Source organism: Sorex araneus, chromosome 4 (assembly GCF_027595985.1).
Source record: "Sorex araneus isolate mSorAra2 chromosome 4, mSorAra2.pri, whole genome shotgun sequence".
Lineage (NCBI taxonomy): Eukaryota > Metazoa > Chordata > Mammalia > Eulipotyphla > Soricidae > Sorex > Sorex araneus.
The window spans coordinates 6,643,490-6,669,594 of NC_073305.1; the positions used below are offsets into that span (position 1 = coordinate 6,643,490).

The following is a 26,105-nucleotide window of genomic DNA, read 5'->3' on the forward strand; positions in this document are numbered from 1 at the left end:
ACCAGGTAGCGCCGAGCCCACGAGGGTTGGCCCCGCCCCCACGGGCCCGCCCCATGGCCCCGCCCCGCCCCCCGCTCCAAGCCGGGCCCCGCCCCCTCAGGTCCCGCCCCCGGACCGGCCCCGCCCCCCCGCAGCTCCAATGGTCTCGCCCGGCTTCCCCAGAGGAAACCCCGCGGGGCGGAGCGCGAGGTCGCGGGCCGCGGGGCCCCCTCCCGGGAGGCCACTTGGAGCGCTCCGCGTCAGGGGTGGGCCGCGGGCGAGGGGCGGGGCCCGGATCGCGGCTTCCCATTGGCCAGATCCGAAGTAAACATCCGGCCGGGCGGGGCGGGGCCGGAAGTGGAAGTGGAAGGCGGCGGCCGGGGCGGTTCTGGAGGTTCCGGACTGGGCGTCTGGGCTTCCAGGGGCCATGGGTCGGGCCGAGGCGCGCTGAGAGGGACGCGGGCCCGCCGGGGAAGGGACGCGGGGCTGGGCCATGGCCGGCGCTCGGGCGGACGCGGCGGCGGCGGCGGGCTCCTCGGCGGCGGCGGGCGGCACGGCGCCGCGGGAGCCCGGGCTCGGGGAGCTGCTGCAGGAGTTCTCCCGGACCCAGTACCGGGCCAAGGACTGCGGCGGGACGGGCGGCTCCAAGGTGGGTCCGGGCGAGGAGTGGGAAGTGCCCCGGGTCCGGGTCATGTTGGAGCTCGGGGCCGCGCGGGGGAGCAAGGACGCCCTTGGGGCCGGGGGCTGGCGGCGCCGGGGACTCCCGGCGGGAGAGGAGGCCCCGGGGAGGGGCGTCTCCGAGCCTGGAGGGTCGCGCCTGGACGGAGGGCCGAGTGCGAGACCCGGAGTCCCCGGCGCTCCGCCGGCTGCCCCGTCCCTGCCCTCCCGCCCGGCCCTTTGCCTTCCCTGCGGGCCCCGGGACCTGTTCCCTGCGCAGCTGCGGGTCTCGATTCCTCCTCTTTGCACATTCCAGGCCTGCAGGGCTTCCTCCTGCGCCGACCGCGCACGCCCTAGGTGCAGTCCCACCGTTACCCCGCGCCTGTCACCCGTTGCTCCTAGTTCGCCTGTGGCAGGGTTGGCATCCGCTTCTCCAGCGGGATTCTGCGCCAGCCTGGGCATGAAACCTGTTGGGGCTCCAGAGATTCCCGGTTTCGCGCTGGGAAGTCACAGGGGCCGCCACCGGCCACCAGGGGTCTGGAAGCCCCAAGTCTGCCCTGCACAGGGCGCCCGTTGGCTGGGGGATTAGCAGGACTTTGCCGCGGGACCCCCTGTCTCAGCGCTGTGGGGTACATTAAAATCGACTCCTTGGGCCCACCCAGCCCTGCTGAGCCCCTTTATGAGTCTGGAGACCCGAAGCTTGTGTTGGGGTCTCCCAAGTTCTGGGTTCATGAGCCTTTTGCGTCAGTTCTCGGTGGCCTGTTGCATTTGGGTTAACAGGCTCCTGAGGACTGGGCGAGGCCGCCAGCGGGAGGCTCTGGGATTTGTCACTCTCCTCCCCTCCCCAGGGGGCTGCCGCCTTCTCCCCCAAGGGGCTTTAAGTGGCTCCAGAGGGTCACAGGTTTTGCCGGGCCCCTGAGGGTTAGGGTGGTTCCGAGTTGCAACTGGCTTGCTCTGCAGCTGCTCCTGCTTCCTCTCCCAGCTTCCTGGTCCCAGAGTCCACTGGGGGTCACACATCTCCTGTCTTTACCATTGAGCCTTTCCCTGAAGTGGCGAATAAGGCAAGAATAACCTTAGGGGCACCTGGAGCTTTTTATTTTATTTTATTTTATTATTTTTTTGGGGGGTCACACCCGGCGATGAACAGGGGTTCCTCCTGGCTCATGCACTCAGGAATCACTCCCGGCGGTGCTCAGGGGACCATATGGGATGCTGGGAATCGAACCCGGGTCGACTGCGTGCAAGGCAAACGCCCTACCCACTGTGCTATTGCTCCAGCCCCCCACCTGGAGCTTTTAAATTGGATTTCTAAGTTGTGTGTTGGGAGGCACTTTGTTAGAAGCTGTCGTTACCCTCAACTAGAACTTCTTGGGGCTGGCCTGTGTGCCTGGACAGTGGGGGTGAACCCAGAGCCGCTGCAAGGTGACGGTCAGTCCAGGGGAAGGAACGGAGAGCCGGCCGCTTGGAGACTGGGGACTGTGGTCTTCACATGGTGAACGCGTGTCTCAGACAGATCCAGGCGTTCTGGGCTGGAGAGACAGTATGGCGGCTGGTGCACTGGCTTTGCGTGTGGTCAGTCTGGGTTCGATTCCCGGCACCACGTATGGTCCCCCTGAGCCTGCCAGGAGGGACCCCTGAGTGCAGAGCCAGGAATAACCCCTGGGCACCCGCTGGGATGTGGCCCGAAGACCAAAACGGTAGACATCCTGAGTCCCTTCAGAAGTGCGTTACGCCGGGGTCACGGGCACCCCGCTGAGGCCCTGCACACGGCCCCCCTGCCGTGCCGGTGTCCTGGCCGGCGCCCGCCTCACCTCCCGTGCCGTCTGCAGGTGGAGCGCATTCAGAAGCGGTGCCTGGAGCTGTTTGGCCGAGACTACTGCTACAGCGTGATCCAGAACGTGAACGGTGACATTTGCGGTCACTACCCGCAGCACATCGTCATCCTGGAATATGAGAGTTCCGAGAAGGAGAAAGACACGTGAGTGGCCCGTGACCCCTAGGGCCATGGGGTGGGGGCGGGGGACCCGACACCTTGACCTCTCACACCCAGGCGGGGCGGGGGCATGGCCGCTGGCCCTTAGGACCAGGATGTCATCTTCAGGGCTCCTTTCCCCTGGGTGCGGCCTGATTGACACCTTCATTTCAGGGATGATGAGCTTCTGGGGTGTTGGCGTGGCCAGAGGTGCTGGGGGGCCCGGGCTCAGAGCACTGACCAGAGGCCCGGGCTCAGCCCGCTCCACTCTGCCTGCCGGCCGCGTGCTCACTGGACCCCACTTGGGAATGCAACTACCATGAGGTCCTGACAAAAAAACAGGCGACTGCCCGGGCTGGTCGCGCCCCGAGGACCCCAGGGCACATGAGACCGTGGGGCCTGAGCAGTAGAACTGTGGGGAGGGCACTCGCCTTACACAGGCCAACCCCGGTTCAATCGCCGGCACCCTTGAGCCTTGTGGCCCGGGAACAAGCAGAGCATAATCAGGAAGTGCCCCGTGCCCCGTCCGCTGTGCCACGCCGGCTGGCAGCAGCCTCTGGCGCGAGTTTGCCGGTTCAGAGCCTCAGCAGACACTGCCGTTCCTCGCAGCGTGCCCACACTGCACACCAGCTCGCCCGAGACCCCAATCTCGGGCACAGCTTCTGCGTTACAATCGCAGGCGCTGGTTCAGTCGCGGTAGAGCACTTGCCCTGCACGTGAGGCCCTGGGTCCGCCCAGCACCGCCGCTAAACTCAGCCCGAGACGTCTAGGGAGGGGGAGCTGCTGCCGCCTCCCCGCGGGAGGGCCCGGCAGAGTGAGCGGGACGTTCCCTCAGACTCCTGCTGACCTGTGGAGGCCTGGGGGTGTGGGCTCTCATTTGCCGGCTCCCCTGAAGGAGTCACTCACCGAAGGGGATTCTAGGGCCCCCCCAGGCCCCGCGCCGGTGTTCAGAGTCTTGTGAGCATCATGACCGCTGGCGCCTGGCAGCCTTTCGGGGGGCTACAGTCGCGGAGGCGTCAGCACTGAGCCTGCTGTGCTGTGGGCTGGGGCTGCTGCTTTTTGTTTCGGGGTTACACCGTTGGCGCTTGGGCTTCCTGCTGGCTCTGCACTCTGGGATCTCGACATACGGGGGCCGGGGATGCGGAGCGAGTGTCCTGCCCGCTGTGCTCTCCCTCCGGAAGTCTCTTCACTCCCTGAGCAGCCCAGCTCGCAAGGCTTCTGGGGTGCAGGGAGGAAAGTTTTCCTGTTTGGGGGTTCCCCAGGCTCTGTGCCCATTCTTTTCTTCTTTTTTTGTTTTTGGCTTTTTGGGTCACACCCAGCAAGGCTCAGGGGTTACTCCTGGCTCTGCACTCAGGAATTACTCCTGGCGGTGCTCCCAGTGGGATGCTGGGAATTGAACCCGGGTCAGCCGCGTGCAAGGCAAACGCCCTACCCGCTGTGCTATCCAGCCCCGCCATGCCCCATTCTTAATGCCGGCTCCTGACTGCGCTTCCCCGGCCCCCTCCACTGTCCTGCTTGTGGGGTGGTTTTGACCCTACCCTGGCGGTTCTGCTCTGCCGCCTTGCTGGAGTCAGGGGCCGCCTCTCCAGCCGGACTAGGGGGTGACCCCCCAGGGGCCCAGATCGAGGCCCAGAATCTGTTCAGTGGGTCCCGAGTGGGGCCTGCGCTCCTCTGCCGCCAGACCCCGGGGCAGTGCCCAGCCCTCCGAGGCGTGGATTGGGGAACGCTTTCCTGGAAGGAAGTGGCTGCCCGGAGCCGTGTAGCCCTTGGCAGGAGAGTGTCTGGGTCTGCAGCCCCCGTGAAGGGAGGTCGCCCGCCGTATGATGAGCAGCCGAGCACCAGAGAAGGAGCTGCCCGGGCCCCACCCAGCTGGGCGCCATGAGCCAGGGGCCGGGGCTGGCCTTCACCCGGGCCGACTCTGGCCTCCCCAGCTCGGTCTCACTGCAGGCCCGCCGGGGACGGAGGCGGCTGCATGGCTGTGGGACCTGCTGCTTCCTCCCGGCTCTGCCTTGGGCGTCAGCCTGACCCTGCTCGGACCCAGGGGCACCGTAGACAGACCAGGAGCAGCGCGCCCTGGCAGCCCCTGCCCCGCGGCTCATCCCGGAGACGAGCATGACCGGGCGTGGCAGGCCTTGGGGAGCCCCGAAAGAGGAAGCGGGTCCCTGAGGCTGGTGCTCCGCAAAGGGGGCCGCTGGGCTGAGGTTCAAGTTCCACACGCGAGTCCCACGGGGGCCGGCAGGGAAGACGGTGTCCACATGGCCTCCGCCACCTGTCCCGAACTCAGCTCGCTTCCGGCTGGTCCTTCCTCGTGGACGTGCTTCGCGTTCCCGAGAATGCGGAGGGCTCGGCCCGGGGACCCCTTCAGGCTGGCCCGTGCCTCAGCGAGGGCAGCCACATGCCCCCTCCTGGGCCCAGTTCCCTGGAGCAGGACCCAGAACTGGGGCACTGCGCTCAGGTCACCTCAGAGGGAGGCGTGCGGGGCCAGGACAGGTGTCGGGGAAGGCCAGCCCCTCGGCCGCCGCCCCCAGCTGCCATACCTGTCAGCCCGGGACTCTGCGCACCGCCCCTGGGCAGACCCCAGCCTGCCGCCTCGGCACAGACGGGGGCACCACTGCTTATTCACCTGGTCTCCAGCCGCGCCCCTTCGAAGCTTGAGGCTAAAGGTGGTTTTTTTTGGGAGGGGGGAGATGGTGTGGGGGTCAGGGCTTCCTCCTGGCTCTGTGCTCAGGGCTCACTCCTGGCTCTGTGCTCAGGGCTGATTCCCGGCTCTGTGCTCAGGGATGACTCCTGGCTCTGTGCTCAGGGCTTACTCCCGGCTCTGTGCTCAGGGCTGACTCCCGGCTCTGTGCTCAGGGCTCACTCCCAGCTCTGTGCTCAGGGCTCACTCCTGGCAGAGCTCAGGGCCCTCTGTGTTGCTGGGATGGAACCTGGGTCAGCCGCGTGCGAGGCAGGTGCCCTCCTGCTGTCCTGTGGCTCCAGCCCCCGGGCGGGGAGCGTTTTCCTTGTAATCACGGGGTGGTTTTCCCAGATCACTCTGGGGCTTTTCCAGATGTCGCCCCCTTAGCCTGTCAGAGGACCCCTTCAGCCCTCTCCTTGCTGGCTCCTCCAGAAAGGGGCGAAGACCGTGGGGAACCGGGGGCGGGGCTGAGATGGGTCACCTGTGGGGAGGGGCCGGGCTGAGGGTCTGTCCCGCCCGCAGGCGTCCAGCTGGTGGACGCAGACACCGGTGCCGGCAGCAGCCGTGAGGGCTGGGATGTCCGGTTCTCCTAGAGTGTTTCCTGTGCCGCGCTGGAGAAACGCAGTCTAGTCCCCTCGATACCTGAAAGACATGCCGCCTGGCCACGCATGGCCACCGTGTCCACGCCGAGGTCACAGACACTGACGCGCAGACTTCACGCGGGCGTCCGGGGATGAGCGTCGTGAGGAGCCCACCCCAGGAAAGTGGGAGCAGCCGGGGCCAGGGCCACTGGGTGTCGGTCCGTCGGGCTGGCCCCTGGGAGCTGAGCTCTCGGAAGGCGGAGGGCCCTGGAGAGGCTCCTGCCGCTGCGGCTCTGCCGTTCTGCTGCCTTCTGCCCCAGAGGGAATTCTCGTGTGCGCCTCTTGTGCTGAGGGGAGCCCTGGTACTTATGCCGTGGGCGTGTGCCACGTCCCCAGCCCCCTTTTCCTTGGGTCACACCCTTGATGCTCACGGGGTACTCCTGACGGTGCTCAGGGGACCATATGGGATGCTGGGGATCAAACCCAGTCGGCCACATGCAAGGCCAGCCCCCTCCCCCCTGTATCTCCGGCCCCCAGTCCCCTTTTTCCGTCCCCAGACTTCGGGAGGGCGGGAGGGCGCCTACTGGGCTGGAGGGCCTTGCACAGCAGGGCCGCTTTGGGCATTGCTCGCGGCTTGCTCCTGGCAGGGGCCCGGGGGACCAAATATGGTGCAGGGGGTCAGCACTGGCCTGCCGCATGCCAGGCGAGCGTCCTCCCCACTGTACTGTGTCTGCGATCAGGGACTTGGTTTCACCTCAAACACTGTGGTTCCCAGCCACGGGTGACTTGGCTTCCCCGCCCCCATACAGTTCTGAAATTGGGGTGACTACATTGTAATGCCTGCACTCGCACTTCCTCTCTCGAAAAATGTGGTTCCTGGGCCGGAGTGATAGCACAGCGGGGAGGGCGTTTGCCTTGCACGCAGCCGACCCGGGTTCAATCCCCGGCATCCCATATTGTCCCCCAAGCACCGCCAGGAGTGATCCTGAGTGCAGAGCCAGGAGGAACCCCTGAGCATCGCTGGGTGTGACCCAAAAAGCAAAAAAGAAAGAAGACTGTGTTTCCTCCATGCCCTGGGGTGCTGCACTCGGCGCCTGCACCCACTTTCCCGAGGGGGGGTGCGCTGGGCGGAAGCCAGGGGGTCTCCGAGCGCCTGCCCCACACCCGGGATAGCTGTTTGATGGCCTCTCCCGCCCGCCCGCAGGTTCCAGAGCACCGTACAGGTGAGCAAGCTGCAAGACCTCATCTACCGCAGCAAGATGGCCCGGTGCAGGGGCCGCTTCGTCTGCCCGGTGATCCTGTTCAGGGGCAAGGTGAGACCACGCGTGCCGCGCCGCGCTGCCCGGGACCTGGGCCGGGGGCCTCTGGCTAGCTCCAAGGGTGGGGTCTCGTCTGGGCCGCACCTGAGGCGGCCACCCCGGGGTGCACCGAGTACCCTCTCCCGCCCCCGGAAGGGCCGGCCCTGCCCGCTGTCTCCTCGGGACACTGCGCAGCACCAGGGCCCCTCCCGGCGGGGCGGGCGCCGCTGCCGCTCTTGCTCTCCCAGCCCCGCCCGCTGTGCCCCACCCGGGGGAGCAAGACCCTCCTGGGGGCTGGCGGGAATGTTCCGCCCTGCGGCCAGACTGCCGGCAGTGGCCCCGGAGGCCCCAGGCACCCACAGGGTGCGTGTGAGTGTGACACTCGTGACCTGTGCGGATGTGACGTGCCAGTGATGTGCCAGGGCTCGCCTTCCCGGGTGCTGTCGCCCTCTCCCGCCGCACAGACGAAGCTGCTGGCCCCTCCCGGCTCCAGGCCACCCTCAGTGTTCGGGGCCTGCTCCCCGAGGCGGCTCCAGGTTGTCGAGTCTGCTCCCCGGCTCCCCCCCTGAGCTCCGGGGACTCGGGAGGGCAGGCAGCGGGGCGGCCGGGTCTGGGGGGCGGGGGGCGGCTTGGGCGCTGCCCCAGGAGCGCGCGTTCAGAGCTGTGGACGCCCCGGCAGGACAGTCCCTGGGAAGGGAGCTGGGTGGGGGGGGGAAGGCGCCTGGCACGGGGGCCGAGGGTCCAGGGAGCAGCCGGGCCCCGTCGTGCTTTTGTCCCCGCGTTCTTCACGTCCGCGTCGCCGCCCGGCGCTCGGGCGCAGAGCACGCGCTTCTCCGCGAGGGCACGGGGACTTGATTGCAGAACAAAGTCTCTCCAACGCTGGGTGGGGGGGATACTCGCACCCTGAGCCCCGGTGTGGCTCCCCCAAAAATAAAACCCCAAACACCGGCCACGTGACCCCACATGGCGGTGGCCCACAGAGTCAGACGCCGGTTCTGCAGGTGCCCTCCGGGGGCCCTTCTCTCCCCTGCAGGCCGCTCGGGCTGCCGGGCTCTGCTGCCTGGGAACCGCAGGGCAGGGCTCGGGCCGTCTCCCGAGGTGTCGTCCTGTGGGTCAGTCACCTCAGGGGCACACGACCCCAGAGTACTGTGAGGGCGCGTCCTGTGCGGGGCCCGCCATGAGGGGCACTTCCGTTGTGGGGCACATCTTGTCAGGAGGGGGCTGCCATAGGGATACCAGGGGGCGGCTATGAGGGGCACTTCCTGTCATGACGGGCGGCTGTGAGGGGCACTTCCTATCTGGGGGCGGGTGTGAGGGGCACTTCCTGTCTGAGGGGCTGCTGTGAGGGTCACTTCCTGTATGGGGGCGGCTGTGAGGGGCACTTCCTATCTGGGGGCGGGTGTGAGGGGCACTTCCTGTCTGGGGGCTGCTGTGAGGGGCACTTCCTGTCGGGGGGGCTGCTGTGAGGGGCACTTCCTGTCTGGGGGCAGCTGTGAGGGGCACTTCCTGTCTGGGGGGCTGCTGTGAGGGGCACTTCCTGTCTGGGGGCGGCTGTGAGGGGCACTTCCTGTCTGGGGGCAGCTGTGAGGGGCACTTCCTATCTGGGGGGCTGCTGTGAGGGGCACTTCCTGTCTGGGGGGCTGCTGTGAGGGGCACTTCCTGTCTGGGGGGCTGTGAGGGGCACTTTCTGTCTGGGGGGCTGTGAGGGGCACTTCCTGTCTGGGGGCAGCTGTGAGGGGCATTTCCTTTTGGGGTCATGCTGACCAGATGAGCCAACTGCTCCCTGGGCTGCTGAGTCCCTCTGGGTGTGCATGTGAGAGAGGCTCCAGGAAGGCCCTGGCAGAGGCCAGACATGGCGGCCTGGAGATTGTCCCGCGCTTGTGTGCCCACCTGGACGGGGAATGTCATGAGGCCTTTGAGAAAGCCACACCCTCGGCGCCGGCCAGTGTGTGTGTATTGGGCGTGTGAGCCGACTCCAGCCTTCTGAGAAGAAACCTGGGCAGCTCCTTGCGCAGGGTGATAGCTGCTGTGAAGAGACTGGGTGTTTTCGGAATGTTCTGGACTGTTCTTGGGCATTCTGAAACGTTGCAGTGGCTTTGCCTGTTAATCCTGCTTCCCTGCACTTTTCTCGTCCAGGCATTGCAGTATGGCTTAGCTGCCCCTGGACTCTTGCTGTTGCCTCCTTTAGATCTACTTCATGTGCTCTTATTTTGAGCTTCACCCCCACGTGTCATTTCTGGCCACAGACCCCAGGGTTCAAAGCTTCCTCATCTAAGGAAGTAAGAGTTTCATTAAAACTCATGGTTGGGGCTGGAGCAATAGCACAGCGGGTGGGGCATTTGCCTTGCACGAGGCTGACCCGGGTTCAATTCCCAGCATCCCATATGGTCCCCTGTGCACTGCCAGGGGTAATTCCTGAGCACAGAGCCAGGTTTTTTGGTGACTCAAAAAATACCCCAAAAACTCATTAGTTGTATTTTGTTTCTTTTTGGTTTGGTTTTTTTTTTTTTTCTGGGGAGGGCCACCACCCAGCAATGCTCAGGGATCACTCCAGGCGGGACCCGAGGGGTCATTTGGGGTGCTAGGGATGAACCCAGGTCAGCTTCGTGCAAGGCAAGCGCCCTACCCGCTGTGCCTGCTCTCCGGCTCCTCCTGAACGTAGGTTCTAGAGAAGCCATGTGGACGTGGGCAGGTATTTCTGTTGAGGCCTTTGTCTTGGACAGCCCCGGCAGTGCTTGGAGATGAGGCGTGCGGGGATCAGATCTGGGCTCCCACACGCCGCGCACGCACCCTGGCTGCTCCTCTGAGCGCTCGTTCCTGCTTGTCAAGCCAAAAAATTCACTTGGCGGCTAGAAAACCTGCATCCCCGTTGAGACGTGCTCTGGGTCTAGAAGGGGGGTCGGCTTGTGAAGACAGCACGAGTGTGAGGCCTGGTCTTTCCATGGCTGCCTGTGCATGTAACGTTCTCACATTTTCAGATATTAATTTGGGGGAGGCCGCGCTCAGTGATGCTTAGAGATTACTCCTGGTGATGCTAGGGATCGAACCCGGGTCAGCCGGGGCCCGGCCGGCACCGCCCGCTGTCCTCCCCAGCCCCGTACCTGCTTCCCTGGACTGAAAGCTCACTTCAGGCGTTTCAGGGGACTGTGCTCTCGGTGCCATTTCTCCGGCCCAGGCTCTGGCGTTTTGGCAGTTGCGTTGGGCCGCCTTGTCCTCCTGTTCCCTCCGGCAAGGGGAGCCCAGCTCTGTCTCTCCTGCCCGCAGACCCCAGGGCGCGGGGCTGCCTACGCCTCCCCACTCGGGCCTTTTTCACCGAGAAAGGCAGCAAGGACCTGCTGCGCTGCTGGGATCACCAGGGTCTGAGTTAAGTTTTGGCTTTTGCACACGGTCAGGGAACTGAGGCACGGGACAGCAACTCTTGCCAAGGGCGGCCCATCCCTGAGCATGGTGGGTGAGGTGGGCCCTGCAGCCAGGAGGCCCCGGCCCGACCCAGTCCCGAGTTCCACTGCCCCCAGCCCTGGCGGGCCTGGCCTGCCCAGGTGGGCGGCAGAGCAGAGGTGCCCTGGCTCCCCGAGCAGAGCTGTCCCCCTCCCGCCTCTCCCTGGTGACGTTCCCGCACTGCGTGTCCTAGTGCCAGGGTCCCTGCTGCGTGTCCTAGCGCCGGGGGTCCCTGCTGCGTGTCCTAGTGCCGGGGGTCCCTGCTGCGTGTCCTAGCGCCAGGGGTCCCTGCTGTGTGTCCTAGCGCCGGGGGTCCCTGCTGCGTGTCCTAGTGCCGGGGGTCCCTGCTGCGTGTCCTAGCGCCAGGGGTCCCTGCTGTGTGTCCTAGCGCCGGGGGTCCCGCGCTGCGTGTCCCAGCGCAGGGGCTCTGCCGCTGGGTGCTTCCCACACGCCATCAGAACAGTGGCTGAGGGCTCGCAGGCTCTGGGTGGAAGGCCGTGGGGTGACGAGGGGCTGAAGGGTAGGACAGCAGTGTCCTGCATGCGGCTGGCCCGGCTTCAGTCTCCAGCGCTTGATCTGGTCCTCCAGATGCCGCCAGGAGTGATCCCTGAGCGCTGAGCCCTGAGCACGGCCACGTGTGGGCCAAAAACCAAACGAAAGATAATTTTTTTAAAGTTGTGGGGCGCGAGAGTACAGTGTGGAAAAGCGTCCGCAGTACCACCTTAGCTACTTAGGAGACGCCAGAGACAGCCAATGTTCTCAGCAGGAAAAGAGATTTGGCTCGAGAGACGGCTCAGAGGGGCCAGGGTCCACCCACAGCACCGTGTGGTCCCTGAACATGGGCCTGGGAGTACTTCCTGCGCAGCCCTGGGAGCTGTATCCCTGTAGGTGGTTCCCGAGCACCCCAGTGCTGTATCCCTGGAATAAAGCGGGCTTCTGGGGCGTGAGCTCTCGGGGGTCTTCGCTCTTGGGTGGCGACCTGGCAGGCTAAGCACGAGGGGGTCCCAGAGCCCCTGCTGGCTGTGCCTCAGGCTGGGGATCAGAGAGCCTCTTGCCGACCCCGCCGTGTCCCCCAGCACATCTGCAGGTCCGCCACGCTGGCCGGCTGGGGGGAGCTGTACGGACGCACCGGCTACAACTACATCTTCTCCGGTGAGTGCCCCAGCCCCGGGGCTCCCGGCACTCCCGCCTGCTGGGGGGCGTGGGGTGGGGGCAGAGCTATTCCTGGAGGAAGCAGTGGAGAGAGCCTGGGGGGAGCCCTGGGGGGCTCGAGCCTCACAGATGGTTTCTCCGGCAGGGGGTGTGGACGACGCCTGGGCGGACACGGAGGACATCACGGAGGACGACTGTGCTCTCCGGTCAGTGCCAGGTGGCTGTGCGTCTGGGCTTGTGCCAGGGACAGCAGTCGGGCCCGGATGTGCCCGCGTGTGTATTTGTCACCGGCCTGGGTGAGCAGCTTCCTTCCGCTGCTGCCAGCCCCGCGCCCTGAGGTCGGGCCCTCCAGGTCCCTCTCGCAGCCACGGTCTCGAGCGGCCCGCCCGCCTTCAAGCCCCTGCTGAGCCAGGCTGGGGGCGCTCTCAGGGAGGGGTGGGATCCCAGCCGAGAAGCCTTGGGGCTCTAGGTGGAGGGTCAGTCAGGGAGCTCAGGGCCGCGGCCGGGGGGTGGGGCCGTCGCACGCTCCCTACGTCCTCTGCAGAGTCGCAGAGAGCCCAGGGATTTTGCAAGGGCCCCTCTGTGCCCCTGGACGGGCCTGAGCGGTGGCCGGCGTCTCTGGACTGTGCCCACGCCCATCCCACCTCGGGAGGTAGCCAGCGCCACTTGCTGCCCAGCGGCCAGTCCTGCAGGCCGCTTCCTGGGCTCCTGCTCGAGAGTGTCGGGGCCTGCGCGGGCCCCGGGGCACCTGCTGGGCTGCAGGGCGGCGGGCACGAGGCGTCTCTGGCCCCGGCTCCTGAGCTGGGCGGAAGGCTGCCCGGCCGTGAGGAAATGCTGCCTTCCTCCCGGCTTCCGGCCTGCAGGGCAGAGACGCACTGCCGGTGTGGCCAGTCAGTTACCCCACTCTGAAGAGTCCCTCTCCAGCTCGGGGTCCGGCCTGCGCCTTTCCGAGCGAGTCACGTGGCCGCGGGATAGCGGCTGCTTTGTAGGACGGGGAGATTATCTCCAGTCTCCGGCTTAATGTCAAGTGGCGCTGAAAGCCCTTTCCCAGCTCCCGGCTGCAAATTGCTCTTCTTTGAAATGTGTCCCGAGGGGCCGGTAATCTCTTGGAAAGTCACCTTCCCGGGAACAGGGGGCCCGGCCTGACCTTCCTCCCGCCCGCCCGCCCGCCCGCCCGCAGAGAGGGGAGCAGAGAGTCACTGCAATGGCTGTTTTCCCCAAGCTCCGTCCTACCCCCAAGCCCAAGCCTCTCTCGAGGGCCGAGGGGCGAGGGGCTGACTTCCCCCTCTGGCTTTGTTTCAGGAGCTCAGAAACGCATCTGTTCGACAAGGTCCGGGGCTACGACATCAAGCTGCTGCGGTACCTGTCGGTCAAATACATCTGTGACCTGATGGTGGAGAACAAGAAGGTGAAGTTTGGCATGAAGTACGTACGGGGCCCGCCGCGGAGCGCAGGGGCCTCCGGGCCTCTCCCCGGCCCTCCCCGCAGGCAGGAGACTCGCGCGCAGAGAGCTGCCGGCTCTGGCTCCAGGTCGTGAGGCGCTGCCCAGTGCCCAGCCGCCACCTGCCCACCCTCCGCTTCTGTGCTCGCGGGTCAGCGACCCGGGCTGTGAGTTCAGCCCCTGGCCCGCTGTGAGAAGGCTGGTCAGTCCGTGGTGCCATCTGCAGGACGGGGGCCGCCAGTACTGCGGCAGAACACTCGGACCCGGGGCTGGAGCCGCCATCCTGGCTGGCCTGGCACACGGCCGACCCGGGCTCAATCCTTGGTTCACCTCAGAACCCCCCCAGGACCAATTCCTGAGCGCAGAGCCGGAAGTAAGCCCTGAGCACCACCAGGTGTGGCCCCCAAACAGAAACAAACCCCAAACGAACGAGAGTGGGGGTGGAGCTACGCCGAGGAGCACTTGGCAGGGAGCACTTGGCTTGCGTGTGTGCAGCCCTGGGGTGGGACCCACACACGTGGGCCAAATTTTCTTGTAATAGAGCAGAAAAATTAGAGGTAAAAGCCTGAGCTAGGGGTGATAGACTCGTAGGGGCTTTTCAGAAGTGTTTTTCCTAGTTGTCACGTGGCTCCCACGCGGCTGCCGCAGAAACACTCAGGTTGGGGCTGACCCTGCCCCTCTCCGCACCGTGGCCGGACCCCGGTCCTCCCCCCGCTGAGCTGACCGAGGTTCGGGGGCTCCGCGCCTGTCTCAGGCCTGTCCCTCTCTGCACGGTGGACGGGCCCAGGCCTCTCTCCCACTGATCTGCCCTCGGCTCGGGGGTACTGCAGCTCGTGCCGGAGAGGGGTTCCCTGGTGGCCTCTGCGACAGGGTGTCCATTACCTGGCTCTTGTCTTGGTCCACCTCCAGCCGGAGTGACTGTGCTGGCCTCATGGGGCTGAGGTGGCCAGTGGCCGTGCAGCTTCAGTTCCTGCCAAGGCAGCCACACGAGTGAAAGAACAGCGCATACGTGTGTCTGTCATTGGGACATTGGGGGTGTGTGTCTGTCTGTCTCTGCCTGTCATTGGAGAATGGGGGTGTGTGTGTGTGTGTTTGTCATTGGAGAATGGGGTGTGTGTGTGTGTATGTTTGTCATTGGAGAATGGTGTGTGTGTGTGTGTGTGTGTGTGTGTGTGTGTGTCTGTCACTAGAGAATGGGGTATGTGTGTGTACGTTTGTCATTGGAGAATGGGGTATATGTGTGTGTGTGTCACTAGAGAATGGGGTATGTGTGTGTGTTTGTCATTGGAGAATGGGGTGTGTGTGTATGTTTGTCATTGGAGAATGGGGTGTGTGTGTGTGTATGTTTGTCATTGGAGAATGGGGTGTGTGTGTGTGTGTGTCACTGGAGAGTGGTGCACGTGTCATCAGGGAATGGGGTGCGTGCATGTGTGTTGTGATGCCATAACACGTGTGTCCTGTCTTGTAGTGTGACCTCCTCTGAGAAGGTGGACAAAGCCCAGCGCTACGCCGACTTCACCCTCCTGTCCATCCCGTACCCAGGTAGGCGCTTTCTTGGTCTGGCCCGTGACACGCGGCCTCACATACGTGATGGTGGGTGCCCAGCGTGTGCCTGGGTGTGGGCGCCGCGCCCAGCTCCTGGCCCGGGTCCTCAGGACCAGCTGGAGCTCAGAAGGACTCGGCTCAGGTGCCACGGCTTTGGTGCAGCGAGGATAGGCGCGTGTTTGTGATACCGGGAGTGCTGGCCACCAGGGGTCACGCGCTGGCTCGCGTGGTGGTGACCCTGCTCGCATGGCTGTGGCTTGTGTGCGTGGCCGTGGTGTGACTGTCCCACGTGACTGTCTCCCTCTCGGGAGCTGCGGGTGGGCATTGGTGGTGGCGGGCCCAAGCTGCTGTCCCCTGGGAGACGGTCATGTGGGGGTCCCCTGCTGCATTTAACCCCTTCTGGTGGTGCCCGGCTTTCACCAGGTGAGTCCCAGCCCCTACCCCCGTCCGTGCTGGCTGCATCGGCCCCGCTTGGAGCCTCCATCACCCCCCCGCAGAGCAGGCCCAACGGAGCCCTCAGTGCTGTCAGCCCGAGGCACCTAGTCTGAGTCGCATGGTCTTCTTGGGAACAGTTGGCACCACACCCCCCTCCCCGCGCCCCCCTCGGCGTCTCCTTGCTGTGTCCTGCCAGCTGAGCGGGTGCCAGCCTGCTGTGTGCCCTTGAACAGGCTGTGCCTGCCTCCTGTGCGTTGCTTCCCCCACCCACGGGAGGAGCCTCCGAGCTGTGACAGCTGGGGGCCTGGGGGAGTGCCGAGCACTTGGCGGGGAGGCCCAGGGAGCCCCCCAGAACCCCCCAGGGCAGAGCCTGGCACGCTGACGCTGGTTTTGGTTGGCCAGAGCTCCTCGGGGGGACCCACCGTCCACACACGAGGGGGCAGGCGATATCCTCATTTATGTCGAGTTTTCCGGCTTGAGAGCAGCGTCCCGGGTGGCTCGGTCTCCCACGGAGCCTCCCAGTGTTGTGGCTGAGACCCCGGGCCGTCCCCAGCACCGCAAAGCATAACCCCCAGTTAACTTAACCCCCTGGGGCCCGGTTGCTCACTCATTCATCGAGGACTCGTTTGTCTGGGCCCTTTGGGACTAAGTGCACCCGTGTCTGTTTATACAAAACAGGGAGTAGGCCGGGAGGTTGCTCGGCAGGCCTGGGCTGGGTCCCCGGCGGCCCCTGGTGGCCTGAGTGACCACGAATGACCACCGAGCACCACTAGGTGTGTCCCCAGAACTTAAAAATGGAAACAGAAATGTTTTCATTAATTGGAATAACAATCCCGGAGGGCTGCAGCAGTAATACAACGGGGGGTGCCTGCCTTGCACGCAGTCAACCTGGGTTTGGTCCCCGGGACCCCAGGTGGTCTCCCGAGCGCCACCAGGAGTGATTCTCTGAGGGCAGAGCGGGAGGAGCCCTAAATCCCAGGGTGAATTGGGGTGCATTGGCCTAACCATCGTACGAGGATGCTGCTGTCTGCAGGACAAATGCAGGAGTTCATGTAGTGCAGCTGTAGGCCTCCTTTTTTTGGGTGTGGTTTGTTTTTGTTTTTGTTTTTTGCTTTTTGGGTCACACCCGGCGTTGCACAGGGGTCGCTCCTGGCTCTGCACTCAGGAATTACTCCTGGCGGTGCTCAGGGGACCATATGGGATGCTGGGATTCGAACCCGGTCGGCCGCGTGCAAGGCAAACGCCCTACCCACTGTGCTATTGCTCCAGCCCCAGCTGTAGGCGTGTTAAGTTGAGGCCGGAGTGGCCCGAAACCAAACAGCCTTGGAGATGACACTGGACCATGGTCCAAGTAGCCTTCGGGGAACATGTTCATGCCGTGGCAGGTAGCAGGCTGAGACTTGCTCCAGCCCCCACTGGGGGAGTTGGCAGGCGCGAGAGCCTCGTAGCTGTTGTCTCCCCACGTGAGCTTCTAGTGTGGGGACTGGGGCCACCTGCTGATAGTGGTCTCAGAGTCCAGCGCTGTGGCCCATGTGCCATGGGGCCCTGTCCCCACTCGGGAAGTGGTGTGCGCTGAGGGGAGCCTTCTGGCGTCTGTCCCAGCACAGAAAGCACGTCCGCACCAGCGTCACTTCGCTAACCGCTCTGGATGTCCCACTGGGGTCCACAGTGGCCTTGGGTCTAGCTGCCCCCTGACCCCCTGAGTGGGGACTTGCCCAGGCACATGAAAAGTGCTCCAGGAGCACTTTCCTCGGGGCCCTGCAACCCTCAGCAGGTGTGGAGTCCGTCCCGCCCGAGTGGACAGTGTGCCTGTTTCCCGCCCCGCTCCTAAAGCCTCTTCCGCCAGGAGTGGCCGCCAGCTCCCTCTCGGGGAAATTGCTTCTGCCTCTCGAGCGGCCCCGCCTGCCGAGATAATTGGTGTCTGTGACCCGGGCTCCGGGCCCAGCGCCTCTGCCTGGTACTTATGTTTCCTTCGTCCCAGAGACCACCAGGGCTGGGGATTAGCGTGCGGGGCCGGAGTGTCCCGCCTGCCACCTGGGGCCTCGCCTGCGGCCTCCTCTGCGCCTTCCCAGGACCAGAGCCCAGGCCAGACTTGCCGCAGAGTTCCGGTGGCCGCTTGCACGGAGCTGGGGCCACTGTTGCTTTGGAGACCTCGCCGCGTGCAGGCCGCAGGGGACAGTTGGGGAAGGGGGGCTCAGGATGCTCCTCTGCAGTGCTCCCCTGGGAGCTGAACTGAGGTCACAGCTGATGGGACAGCAGAGGAGACACTTGCCTTGTCTGTGGCTGAGCCCCCGTATGGCCCCCTGAGCACCAACAGGAGTGAGTCCTGGTCTCCCTCGGCCCCCGCGCCTCTCCCTGAGGGCTGCCCGCCAGCTCCGCGCGAGCTTTCTAGCAAAAAACACCAACCCTGCTGGCCTCTGAGCGCCCGGCACGTCCCGGCACTGCCCACGGGCCATTGCCGTCGGCGTCCGCCCGCGAGGTGGTTGTCAGGAGAGAGCAGGTCTCCGCCCCCGGGGCTGCTGGCGAGGAGGAGGGGGCCTGAGCCCCGCGCCCAGGTGTGGAGACAGGTGGAGGCTGGGAGCCCCGGCCGCGCCCCCCACAGACCGAGGCCGGGCCGGGCCGCCCTGACTGCGCGCTCCTCTTGCAGGCTGTGAATTCTTCAAGGAGTACAAGGACCGGGATTACCAGGCGGAGGGACTCATCTTCAACTGGAAGCAGGTCAGCTGCAGGCTGAGCGGCCAGAGGCGGCCCCGGCTCTCGTGCTCCCAGTGGGCCCTGTTTCCCCCACACCTGCGGTCCCTCTCCGTCAAGGCTCAGGGGACAGGGACGGGCCCTCTCGCCCGCCGTCCCTGGGTGGGTGCTGGCACTCGGCTCCTCGGGTGGAGCCTCTGCCACTGCAGTGACCGGCCCCCGAGCCGTCCTCCCCGAGACAGGACACCCTCCAGGCCGCAGGGGGACCCAGCGCCCGCCGCCACCTGCCCTGTCTCCCTGGGGCCGGCCTGCGCCTCACTCCGTCTCTCCCCCAGGACTACGTCGACGCCCCCCTCAGCATCCCCGACTTCCTGACGTGCTCCCTGAGTATCGACTGGAGCCAGTATCAGGTGAGGCCTGGCACGGGCGGAGCCTGGAGGGGCCCCCCACCCCCCATCTGTGTGCAGACCCCTGGGGCCCGCAGCCTCTCAGCCCGGGGCTCAAGGAACCGAACTGGCTGTGGCGACTTGCGCTGAGTGCCATGGCGGCTCCGTGCCCTCCGAGGGCTCCCAGGGCCCCGGGGCCTTTCCCAGCCTGGGCTCTGGTGACTTTGCATTTTCCCCTGAAGCACGACCCCATTCCGTCAGAACGCGACAGCTCCTCGTGTGGGCCCCATCACTCGCCACGGCACGGGCCCACCACACTCCCCCCTCTGTTCCCTGAGCCCTGGCTCCGGGTCCGGCTGCTCCCCACGCAAAACCTGCACAAACCCAGCTTACAGCCCACACTCTGCCCGGAACCCTCGGACCCTTTGCCACCGGCCCAGCCCGGCCCCTGCCCCTGCAGCTGTCCGGTGTGAGGGAGGCCACACGGGCCAGTGTGGGTCTGCAGGCCCCTCTGTCATCGCCTCTCGGCCTTAAGCCCACCTCTGTGTGGCCAGAGCCATAGTATGTGAGGACGGCCACATGCAAGACCGGGGTTCGATCCCCGGCATCCCATATGGGCCCCGAGCCTCGCCAGCAGCCATTCCTGAGTGCAGAGCCAGGAGGAGGCCCTGGGCACTGCCGGGTGTGGCCCCAAACAGCAAAAAACCCAGATCACAAAAGCCCACAGCTGGCCTGCTGGACCCACACGGCACGGGAGCCTGTTGCTGGACTGACCAAACCCAGGCCCGCCCTAGGGCTCCCCCCACCCCCGGGCCTCTGGGGCGTCCCTGGGGCTGCCTGCGTGTGTCCCACCTGGGGTGCGGCTGCTGTTGCCCTGCTCTGGAACAGGGGTCCCTCAGGGCCTGCTCTCCCGGTGCCGTCCCAGTGGGTGCCCTGCTGGACTGTCCACCTCGGCTCCGTCTACACAGGCGGCAGGAGCCGGCCCACGGGGGCAGCTGGGCCTTGGGCTTAGTCCCTCAGGCCCCTCCCGGCCACTGTCGAGGAGGGTCCCCCAGGGAGGCAGGTCCCCGGCCAGCCCGGAGCGGCTGCAGGGGTGGCAGGGGGAGCTGGCACCCGTGGGGCTGCCAAAAGTGGGGCAGGTAAACGAGCTGCTTCCGGTTCCCGGGAAGGCGCCCGGGTCCGCTGCTGGGTGAGGGGGCACGTGCCGCCCTGCCCCCCGCAGAGCCCCAGGGCCGCCCCGGCCCGGTCTGAGAAGAGTCTGTCCACTGGGTCTGTAGCAGTGACACGCCGCCAGCGGGCGCCTGAGCCAGTGCTCCCCGCCCGTCAGCTGCCCTGCGGCTCCTGCGCCCACCGGTGTCCCGGAGCCTGACTTAGCCGGGGATGGGGCCTCTGGCCGAGAGTCTCGGCTCGTCACCCGGAATAACTCTTGGCATTTTATTTCTTAAACGCTTCAAATCCCCAGTCTGAGCCGCCTATTTCTAGATCACTTTGATCCTTCTCCAACAGAGTTGGGACCTGGTGCAACAAACACAAAACTACCTGAAACTGCTGCTCTCCATCGTCACCCGCAACGGTGAGTCGCCGGCCGCGCCGCGCCCGGGCCCTGCGTGTGACGGCCCTGCGTGTGGCCAGCTCGGTCCCCTGGGCCGTGCTGTGAGCAGGCCTCGCGCGAGGGGTCGGCCTGCAGCGTGACTGTCCCGGGAGGGGTTGGGGACCCCCACGTTCCTCCTGTCCCCCCTGAGGCATCTGTCCTGGGGGTCAGCTCCCTGAATGGCCAATCCAGGAAAAGCATCGCCCCCACGACGCCTCGAGGCCCGTGGCCAGAACCCGGGGTGCCGAGGGCCTTCCTGGGGGGCAGGAAGTGGCGGGCCCCTTCCCATCAGCCCGTGTCCCTGTGCCCGCGCAGATGACAGCGGGCTGCTGGTCCACTGCATCTCCGGCTGGGATCGGACCCCCCTCTTCATCTCTCTGCTGCGTCTTTCCCTGTGGGCGGTGAGTCGCGGGAGGCGTTGGGGCGGGGTCCACCCCGGGAGGCGGCAGGGGCTTGGGGCTTGACCCCGTCGGGCGCCTCCCCTGTGTCCCCAGGACGGGCTCATCCACACGTCCCTGAAGCCCGCCGAGATCCTCTACCTGACGGTGGCCTACGACTGGTTCCTCTTCGGGTGCGTCTCGGCGGCCCCGGGTCGGGGTGGGGGCCCGGGCTGAGTCGGGGGGCTGCTCCGCGCGGGGGGGCCTGACCCGCCGCCCTCTCGCCGCAGGCACATGCTGGTGGACCGGCTCAGCAAGGGAGAGGAGGTGCGTCCCCGCCGGGCCCCCGCACGCACCCCAAGGCTACGCGGCGCCCAGGCCCTCGCGTGTCGTCCCCTGCCCTCCTGGCACCCGCTCCGGGCTGGAGACCTCCCAGGGCTCTGGCTAGCGACCCACCCGCCCAGCTCACCCCGCCGGCGTGGCCAGCACCTGGTCGCCACCTCCTTGAGATGCTTGTCCCCACACACACACGCCTGACTCGGGCCCTCGGCCCGCTTGGCCCTCTTAGTATCCAGGGACCTTTGGGTGAAGTAGTGACCTTGGAGCATGATCTCCTGGCGTCCGCACGGAACCCTTCCTAGCAGTCTCTCTGGGCCTAGCCGCCAGATTTTCCTCAGGTGGTGGCTGTCTCCCTGAGGCATCTGTGTGTTTTCCTGAGGCAGTAAGGTGTTCCTCTAAGGTGACTATATGTCCCCTGAGGCGGCTGTGTCTCCCCCTGAGGCGGCTGTGTATCCCCCTGAGGCGGCTGTGTCTCCCCCTGAGGTGGTCCTTTTGGCTTTCTCACCTCCTGTTCTCGCTGGGAGCTGCTCCGCTCCCCTTCCGCATCTGCCCTGTGCTGCTTCCCGCCTTCCTGGGCACCAAGTCTCTGAGGCCTCTAGAGCAGCCTCCCGTGGACGCTCTGCCCCTCTCCAGCCGCCCGCAGGCCAGATGTGACCCCAGAGACTGGACTGTCAGGCCGAGGGGGCCTGGGCCTGGGCCTGGGCCAGGGGACGCAGGGGGGCTCCTCAGCGGAGCGAGCGGGGTCAGGGTGGGCGTTAGTGCCCACGCGCCCACTCTCCCTCTCTCCCCCCTGCTCCCCCAGACATCTCCCCGGACTCCCTGCGGGGTGGGCCAGGTTAACGGGTGACAGGCCTGGCCGTGTCGGGGTGTGCGGCCACCGGGCGCAGCGCGGAGGACAGACCCTCTTCTGCTCGCGCCCCGGGGCCCCCGCCTTCTCCTGCAGCACTGTGGGGGGCTCCCGCTCTAGGAGGGGATTCTGTCCCCTTCCCCGCGGAAGCTGTTCTTCTCAGCGTTTATTCCAACGCCTCCGGCAGCAGCGGGGCCCGAGCGCAGGGCTTCACGCCGGCCTCCCCGCGAGAGGCTTCCCTGGCCCTGGGTCCGGCCTTCAGTACCCGAGAGCGGGCGCGGGGGGCCTGGGGAGGGTCTGAGAGATCGTGGACCCGCATCCCGGGGAGACCGTTTCTCCCGTGCCCTGTGTCCCCGCCCTCCTGGGCCAGCGTGTCCGGCTGCCACCACCCCACCCAGGCAGGCCGCTTTGCCCTTTCTTCCAGATTTTCTTCTTCTGCTTCAATTTTTTGAAGCACATCATCTCTGAGGAGTTCTCTGCTCTGAAGACGCACAGGTAGGGCCAGGCCCCCTGGAGGCGACCCTGGGAAGCAGGGCTGCAGGGGGGCCCCAGGCGCACACTGCCCCCACCCCGCAGTCCTGCCCCCTCCCTCCCCGCCCCCCGGGACGGCCCGGAGCTGCTTTCCGGGGCGCGGAGCAGGGGCCGCGTGTCTGAAAGCGTCTGTGCGGGCGGCCTGCAGGAGGAAGAGCCTGCCCGCGCGGGACGGCTTCACCCTGGAAGACATCTGCATGATGAGTGAGTCCAGGGCCTACCCCGTCCCCTCCCCGCACCTCCCCGGGTACAGCGCACACGGGAATCTTTCTAGAAGCTTCTTCCCAGCCGGTGGGGTGAAGCAGGGGCAGGGAGAGGAAATAAAGGGCGGCCGGGGGCGCTGGCTTCTTTCAGGACGGAAGGACCGCGGCAGCACCACCAGCCTCGGCAGCGACTTCTCCCTGGTCCTGGAGAGCTCGCCCGGCGCCGCCCCCGGCAGCTTCACCTACGAGTCCGTGGAGCTGATCCCCTCCGGGCCGCAGACCCAGGCTGCTTGGTGAGGGGCCAGGCCGGCGCGCCCGCCCGGGGAGCCCCGGGAACAAAGGGATCGCCCCCCACCCCCACCAAGCCTGCTGTCTCAGCGGGGCCTGGAGGCAGCCATCTGGCTGGGGTGGGGGCAGGGCTCCCCCGTGGCTGGAGGACGAAGCTGCAGAGCTGGGCAGGCTGAGCTGAGGGACACCCTGGGGGGCTCCCGGGTGGAGGTGGTCTGCAAGGCGTGAGGCCTGCTCCTGGCAAGGAACCGGAAAGGCCGGGGCAGGGGTGCAGCTCGTCGGCGGCTCTGCTGGGGTCTGGCTTCTCCCCTCGAGGCAGACAAGATCCACTCGCAGCCCTAGGGGTGGGCCCCGGGCACTGAGCCCAGCACGTGCGGGGGCCGGGGGCCGGGCCCCCACCCCACGGCCACCTGTCCGCCCGCTGCAGGAGGAAGGCCCACTCGTCCTCCCCGCAGAGCGCGCTCTGGAGCCGGCCGCAGCCCGCCGAGGACCGTGCGCCCGGCCCGCCCGGCCTGCTGGAAGCCCGGTCCTCCAGCTCCTCGTCCTCCAACCACTCGGACGGCTTCTTCAGGATCGGCAGCAGCCCCCTGGAGGTGCCCAGGCCCAGGTGAGCCGCCCCCCAGCCCTGCCGGGCCCGAGCGCCCGAGGACGGTGTGCTGCTCGCGCTGGAGACGCGGGCGGGGCGGGAGCAGAGGCCTGCAGATGTCCCCGCCTGGCCAGGAGTCGTTCCCTTGCCCGCCGCCCCGCACCCCCCCACACACACCCCTGCCGGCCTGCTGCTCCTGAGGCCCTGATCGAGGCGCCGGACTGGAGGCACCGGGTGTCGGGCGAGCCCCCGATCAGAGCGCCCGGGGCCTGCTGGAGCCCCAGACACCTTCACGAGGCAACTGGCGCTCCCCTTCCGCCACCACCCCGCGCTTTCTCGGGGCGAAGCCCAAGGGAGGGTAGCGTCAGGGTGGGGTCTCCTCTCCACGCTGTCCCGGGGGCTGGGCAGGGGCGAGGGGCCCTGCCGTGACCACGTCGGCCCCGCGCCTGTCTGCACGCCTGCTTTGCTCACGTGGTTCGGGGGCCCTGGAAGGACGCGGGACAGGCCTCTTGGGTCTGAACTGTCTGCAGCTGCTGGGCTGAGCTGAGGCCACTCCCCGGGGGGGGTCTCCATGCCCAGCTTCCCCTCGGCCCTCCCCGCCCAGTGTCCGCATTGGGGCCTGTGGAGGCTGGGCAGAGGGCCTGGGCTCTGGGGGTGCAGGCTGGGCCCACTGGGAGGTGCTTGGTGGTCTTGTGTTTTCTGGGGGAGCCCCCCCACGCTTAGAGTCAGGCTGGACTGGTCAGGAGATTCTGGTTGGGACGTCTTTTGCCAGAGGTTCTGGAAGACTAGATTATTCGGATTGGGAACATTCTAATTATGTATTTCCATTAACGTTCAAACTAATTTGGTCTCTTATCTTGGAGTGCCTGAGGGATCCTGTCATTAGCTTTCCTGCCTCTTAGGTAACCACAGTTAATCAGCTCCTCGCTGCAGAGGGGGAAACGTGGGGACGGAAACCCTCCCGTCAGGCTGGCTGTGACAGCCGACATCCCCCCCAGTGGGAATTCTCTGGCTTCCATCTGCTCCACATTCCACCCGCGTCTCTGAAGCCGCCGCCCTCCGCGGGAAGGGCCGTGCGGAAAGTTAAGTAGGTTGTTTGGGAAGGAAGTTCTCTGGGTGCCTCGGGGAAGCGGCGGCCTTCTGCGTGGGTCACTGCGGCGTGCCCGAGTGGGGCCGGGAGGCCGGACACTGGCCGGTGCTCACTGACCTGGAGAGACAGGCGGGGGCGGGCGCTGGCCTTGCGCGCAGCCGACCTGGTTCAGTTCCCCGAGCTCTGCGGGAGTGATCCCTGAGCACTGCCTCGCGTGGCCCCAAAACAAGAGACAGAGAGTCTCTGTCTCTGAGTCGGGCCTCTTCAGGCCCTGGTGGTCAGCACTCGGCTGTGTGTCCTGAGGAGGACGCTGCCACTCAGGCGGCTCCCCGGGCCCGTTGGAGCACTTGCCCACCCCCGCCCTTCTCCCGGCGACAGTGCCGAGAAGCTTGCTTGGAGCCCCAAAGACCCCTCTGGCCGCTCAGGAGCGCACGTCCCTGGGCCCTGCGCTTTAGGCCCGGCGGGGAGGCCCGGAAGCGTGTCCTGCTGTCTCCGAGGCACGACGCACTGTGACTTCCATCCTCAGCGGGCTGGGGGCTCTGTCCTCTCAGAGTCTAGGGCCGGGGGGGCGCAGCCCTGCTCTCCCCTGATGTCAGACCGTGCTCCCTGGCGGGGCTCAGGCTGAGGCGGTTCCCGGGGGTCCCACGGCAGGGGAGGGGTTCGGACGCAGGCGTCGGTGGGAACCATCTCTAGGGGGCGTCAGGCGCGCACAGGGAACTTGGGGATGAGGTAGGGCGGAGGGTGGGTGGTGGCCTGGTCGGCTCCAGCACCCTGCCCCGCCCTCCTCACCCCTCCACGTTGCCTGGGGACTGAAGGCTGCCGGGTGGCGCGTGCAGGCAGACCCCGTTTCCATTCTTGGTGTCTCTCCTGTCGTAACCTGAAGGACATCCCTCCCTCCCCGAGCTCCTCTCTTCGTCCTGTCTTAGAGCAGGAGTGACCTCTGGGGGCTCTGTGCGAGGGCAGTCGCCGTCCCCGGCACAGGGCAGTCCCGGCCCCCGCCCTGGCTGTGCCCAGCCCTGACCCCAGCAGTCCCGTCTGTGAAGCTGCGTCCACTGCGCGTCTGGGCGGCCGGGGCATCACAGGGGCCACAGCGAGTACGTGTGAGGGTGCGACAGCCTGCGGCCAGATCCCGGCCTCCCGGGAGCCCGCTGCTGCCCGAGGTGGACCGTGGCTGCATGCTGGCCGCGGGCTCGTGGGTGACTCGACGGCCGGGGCTGGAGCTGACTGAGCGTTTCCTCCCGCCTGCGGGCCCAGCGCGTTTCCTGTGACATTTCCGTCCATCTTGGTGTGTCCCTGTAGCCAGCTCGCCTGGCTGGCACGTGGGGCCTCTGGCTCTTGCACCCGGGCACTGAGCATTCCTTCAGCAGGAAGCATCTGGGGCCCTGGGTTCCACTCCCAAGGAAACCAACGCCAAGGCCTGGGGGCCAGGACCCTCAGTGGCCGTGGGCGAGGGACCAGGTGGTGGCCTGGGGCTGGCCCTCCCCGACTCTGCCCCCTCAGTGCCCACGGTGCCCCCGAGGCAGCCGCCAGGTGCCAGCCGGCCCTGTCCTGGTCTCGTCCTCGGGCCCTGACTGCGTCGTGGTGACAGGGTGGCTCTGAGGCGGCTCCGGCTGTCTCGACCCCTCAGAATTGGCCTCTGCAGGGCCCGCAGCTGCCGTGCCCGCCTCTGGGGTGGGCGTGCAGAAGGCTTTGTGACCGGCGCCTGTGCCCGCCCTGTGGCGCCCTCTCGCTGTGTCTGGTCCCTACGGAGCCCGGCCTGCTATTCCGGGATCGGGAAGAAAGGGTCGGCATCAAAGCGGCTGTGCCTCTGGGGCCTCAGGCCTGTGTGATGCCGCAGCACAGGGCCTGGCTGGGGGGGATGGAGGGGGGCTCCCCCTCCAGGAAAGGCCTGATGCAGCCTCGCTACGCCTGATTCATCCCTGCCCCTGGGCAAGGGATGCCCCAGGGAGCGGCCGAGCGGCTACTGTGAATGCAGACAAGCCCCGCTCTGGGTCCTGTCAG

The 26,105-nt window shown here is 66.5% G+C and overlaps 1 protein-coding gene across 2 annotated transcripts in view; it reads left to right on the forward strand.

The window, feature by feature from the left end:
- Nucleotides 1-337: 337 nt before the first annotated feature.
- MTMR14 (myotubularin related protein 14) overlaps nt 338-26,105 on the forward strand; it is a 29,023-nt gene continuing 3,255 nt past the window's right edge. For both annotated transcript variants that reach the window (XM_004616025.2, XM_055134818.1), the window contains exons 1-17: nt 338-628; nt 2,466-2,614; nt 7,071-7,179; nt 11,679-11,754; nt 11,900-11,960; nt 13,057-13,179; nt 14,664-14,737; nt 17,823-17,893; nt 18,202-18,276; nt 19,759-19,825; nt 20,159-20,244; nt 20,338-20,414; nt 20,511-20,547; nt 21,831-21,901; nt 22,086-22,141; nt 22,292-22,433; nt 22,856-23,035. In XM_004616025.2, coding sequence (XP_004616082.2) covers nt 473-628; nt 2,466-2,614; nt 7,071-7,179; nt 11,679-11,754; nt 11,900-11,960; nt 13,057-13,179; nt 14,664-14,737; nt 17,823-17,893; nt 18,202-18,276; nt 19,759-19,825; nt 20,159-20,244; nt 20,338-20,414; nt 20,511-20,547; nt 21,831-21,901; nt 22,086-22,141; nt 22,292-22,433; nt 22,856-23,035 — 1,610 coding nt within the window. In that variant the 5' untranslated portion in view covers nt 338-472. The remainder of the gene's footprint in view (nt 629-2,465; nt 2,615-7,070; nt 7,180-11,678; nt 11,755-11,899; nt 11,961-13,056; nt 13,180-14,663; nt 14,738-17,822; nt 17,894-18,201; nt 18,277-19,758; nt 19,826-20,158; nt 20,245-20,337; nt 20,415-20,510; nt 20,548-21,830; nt 21,902-22,085; nt 22,142-22,291; nt 22,434-22,855; nt 23,036-26,105) is intronic.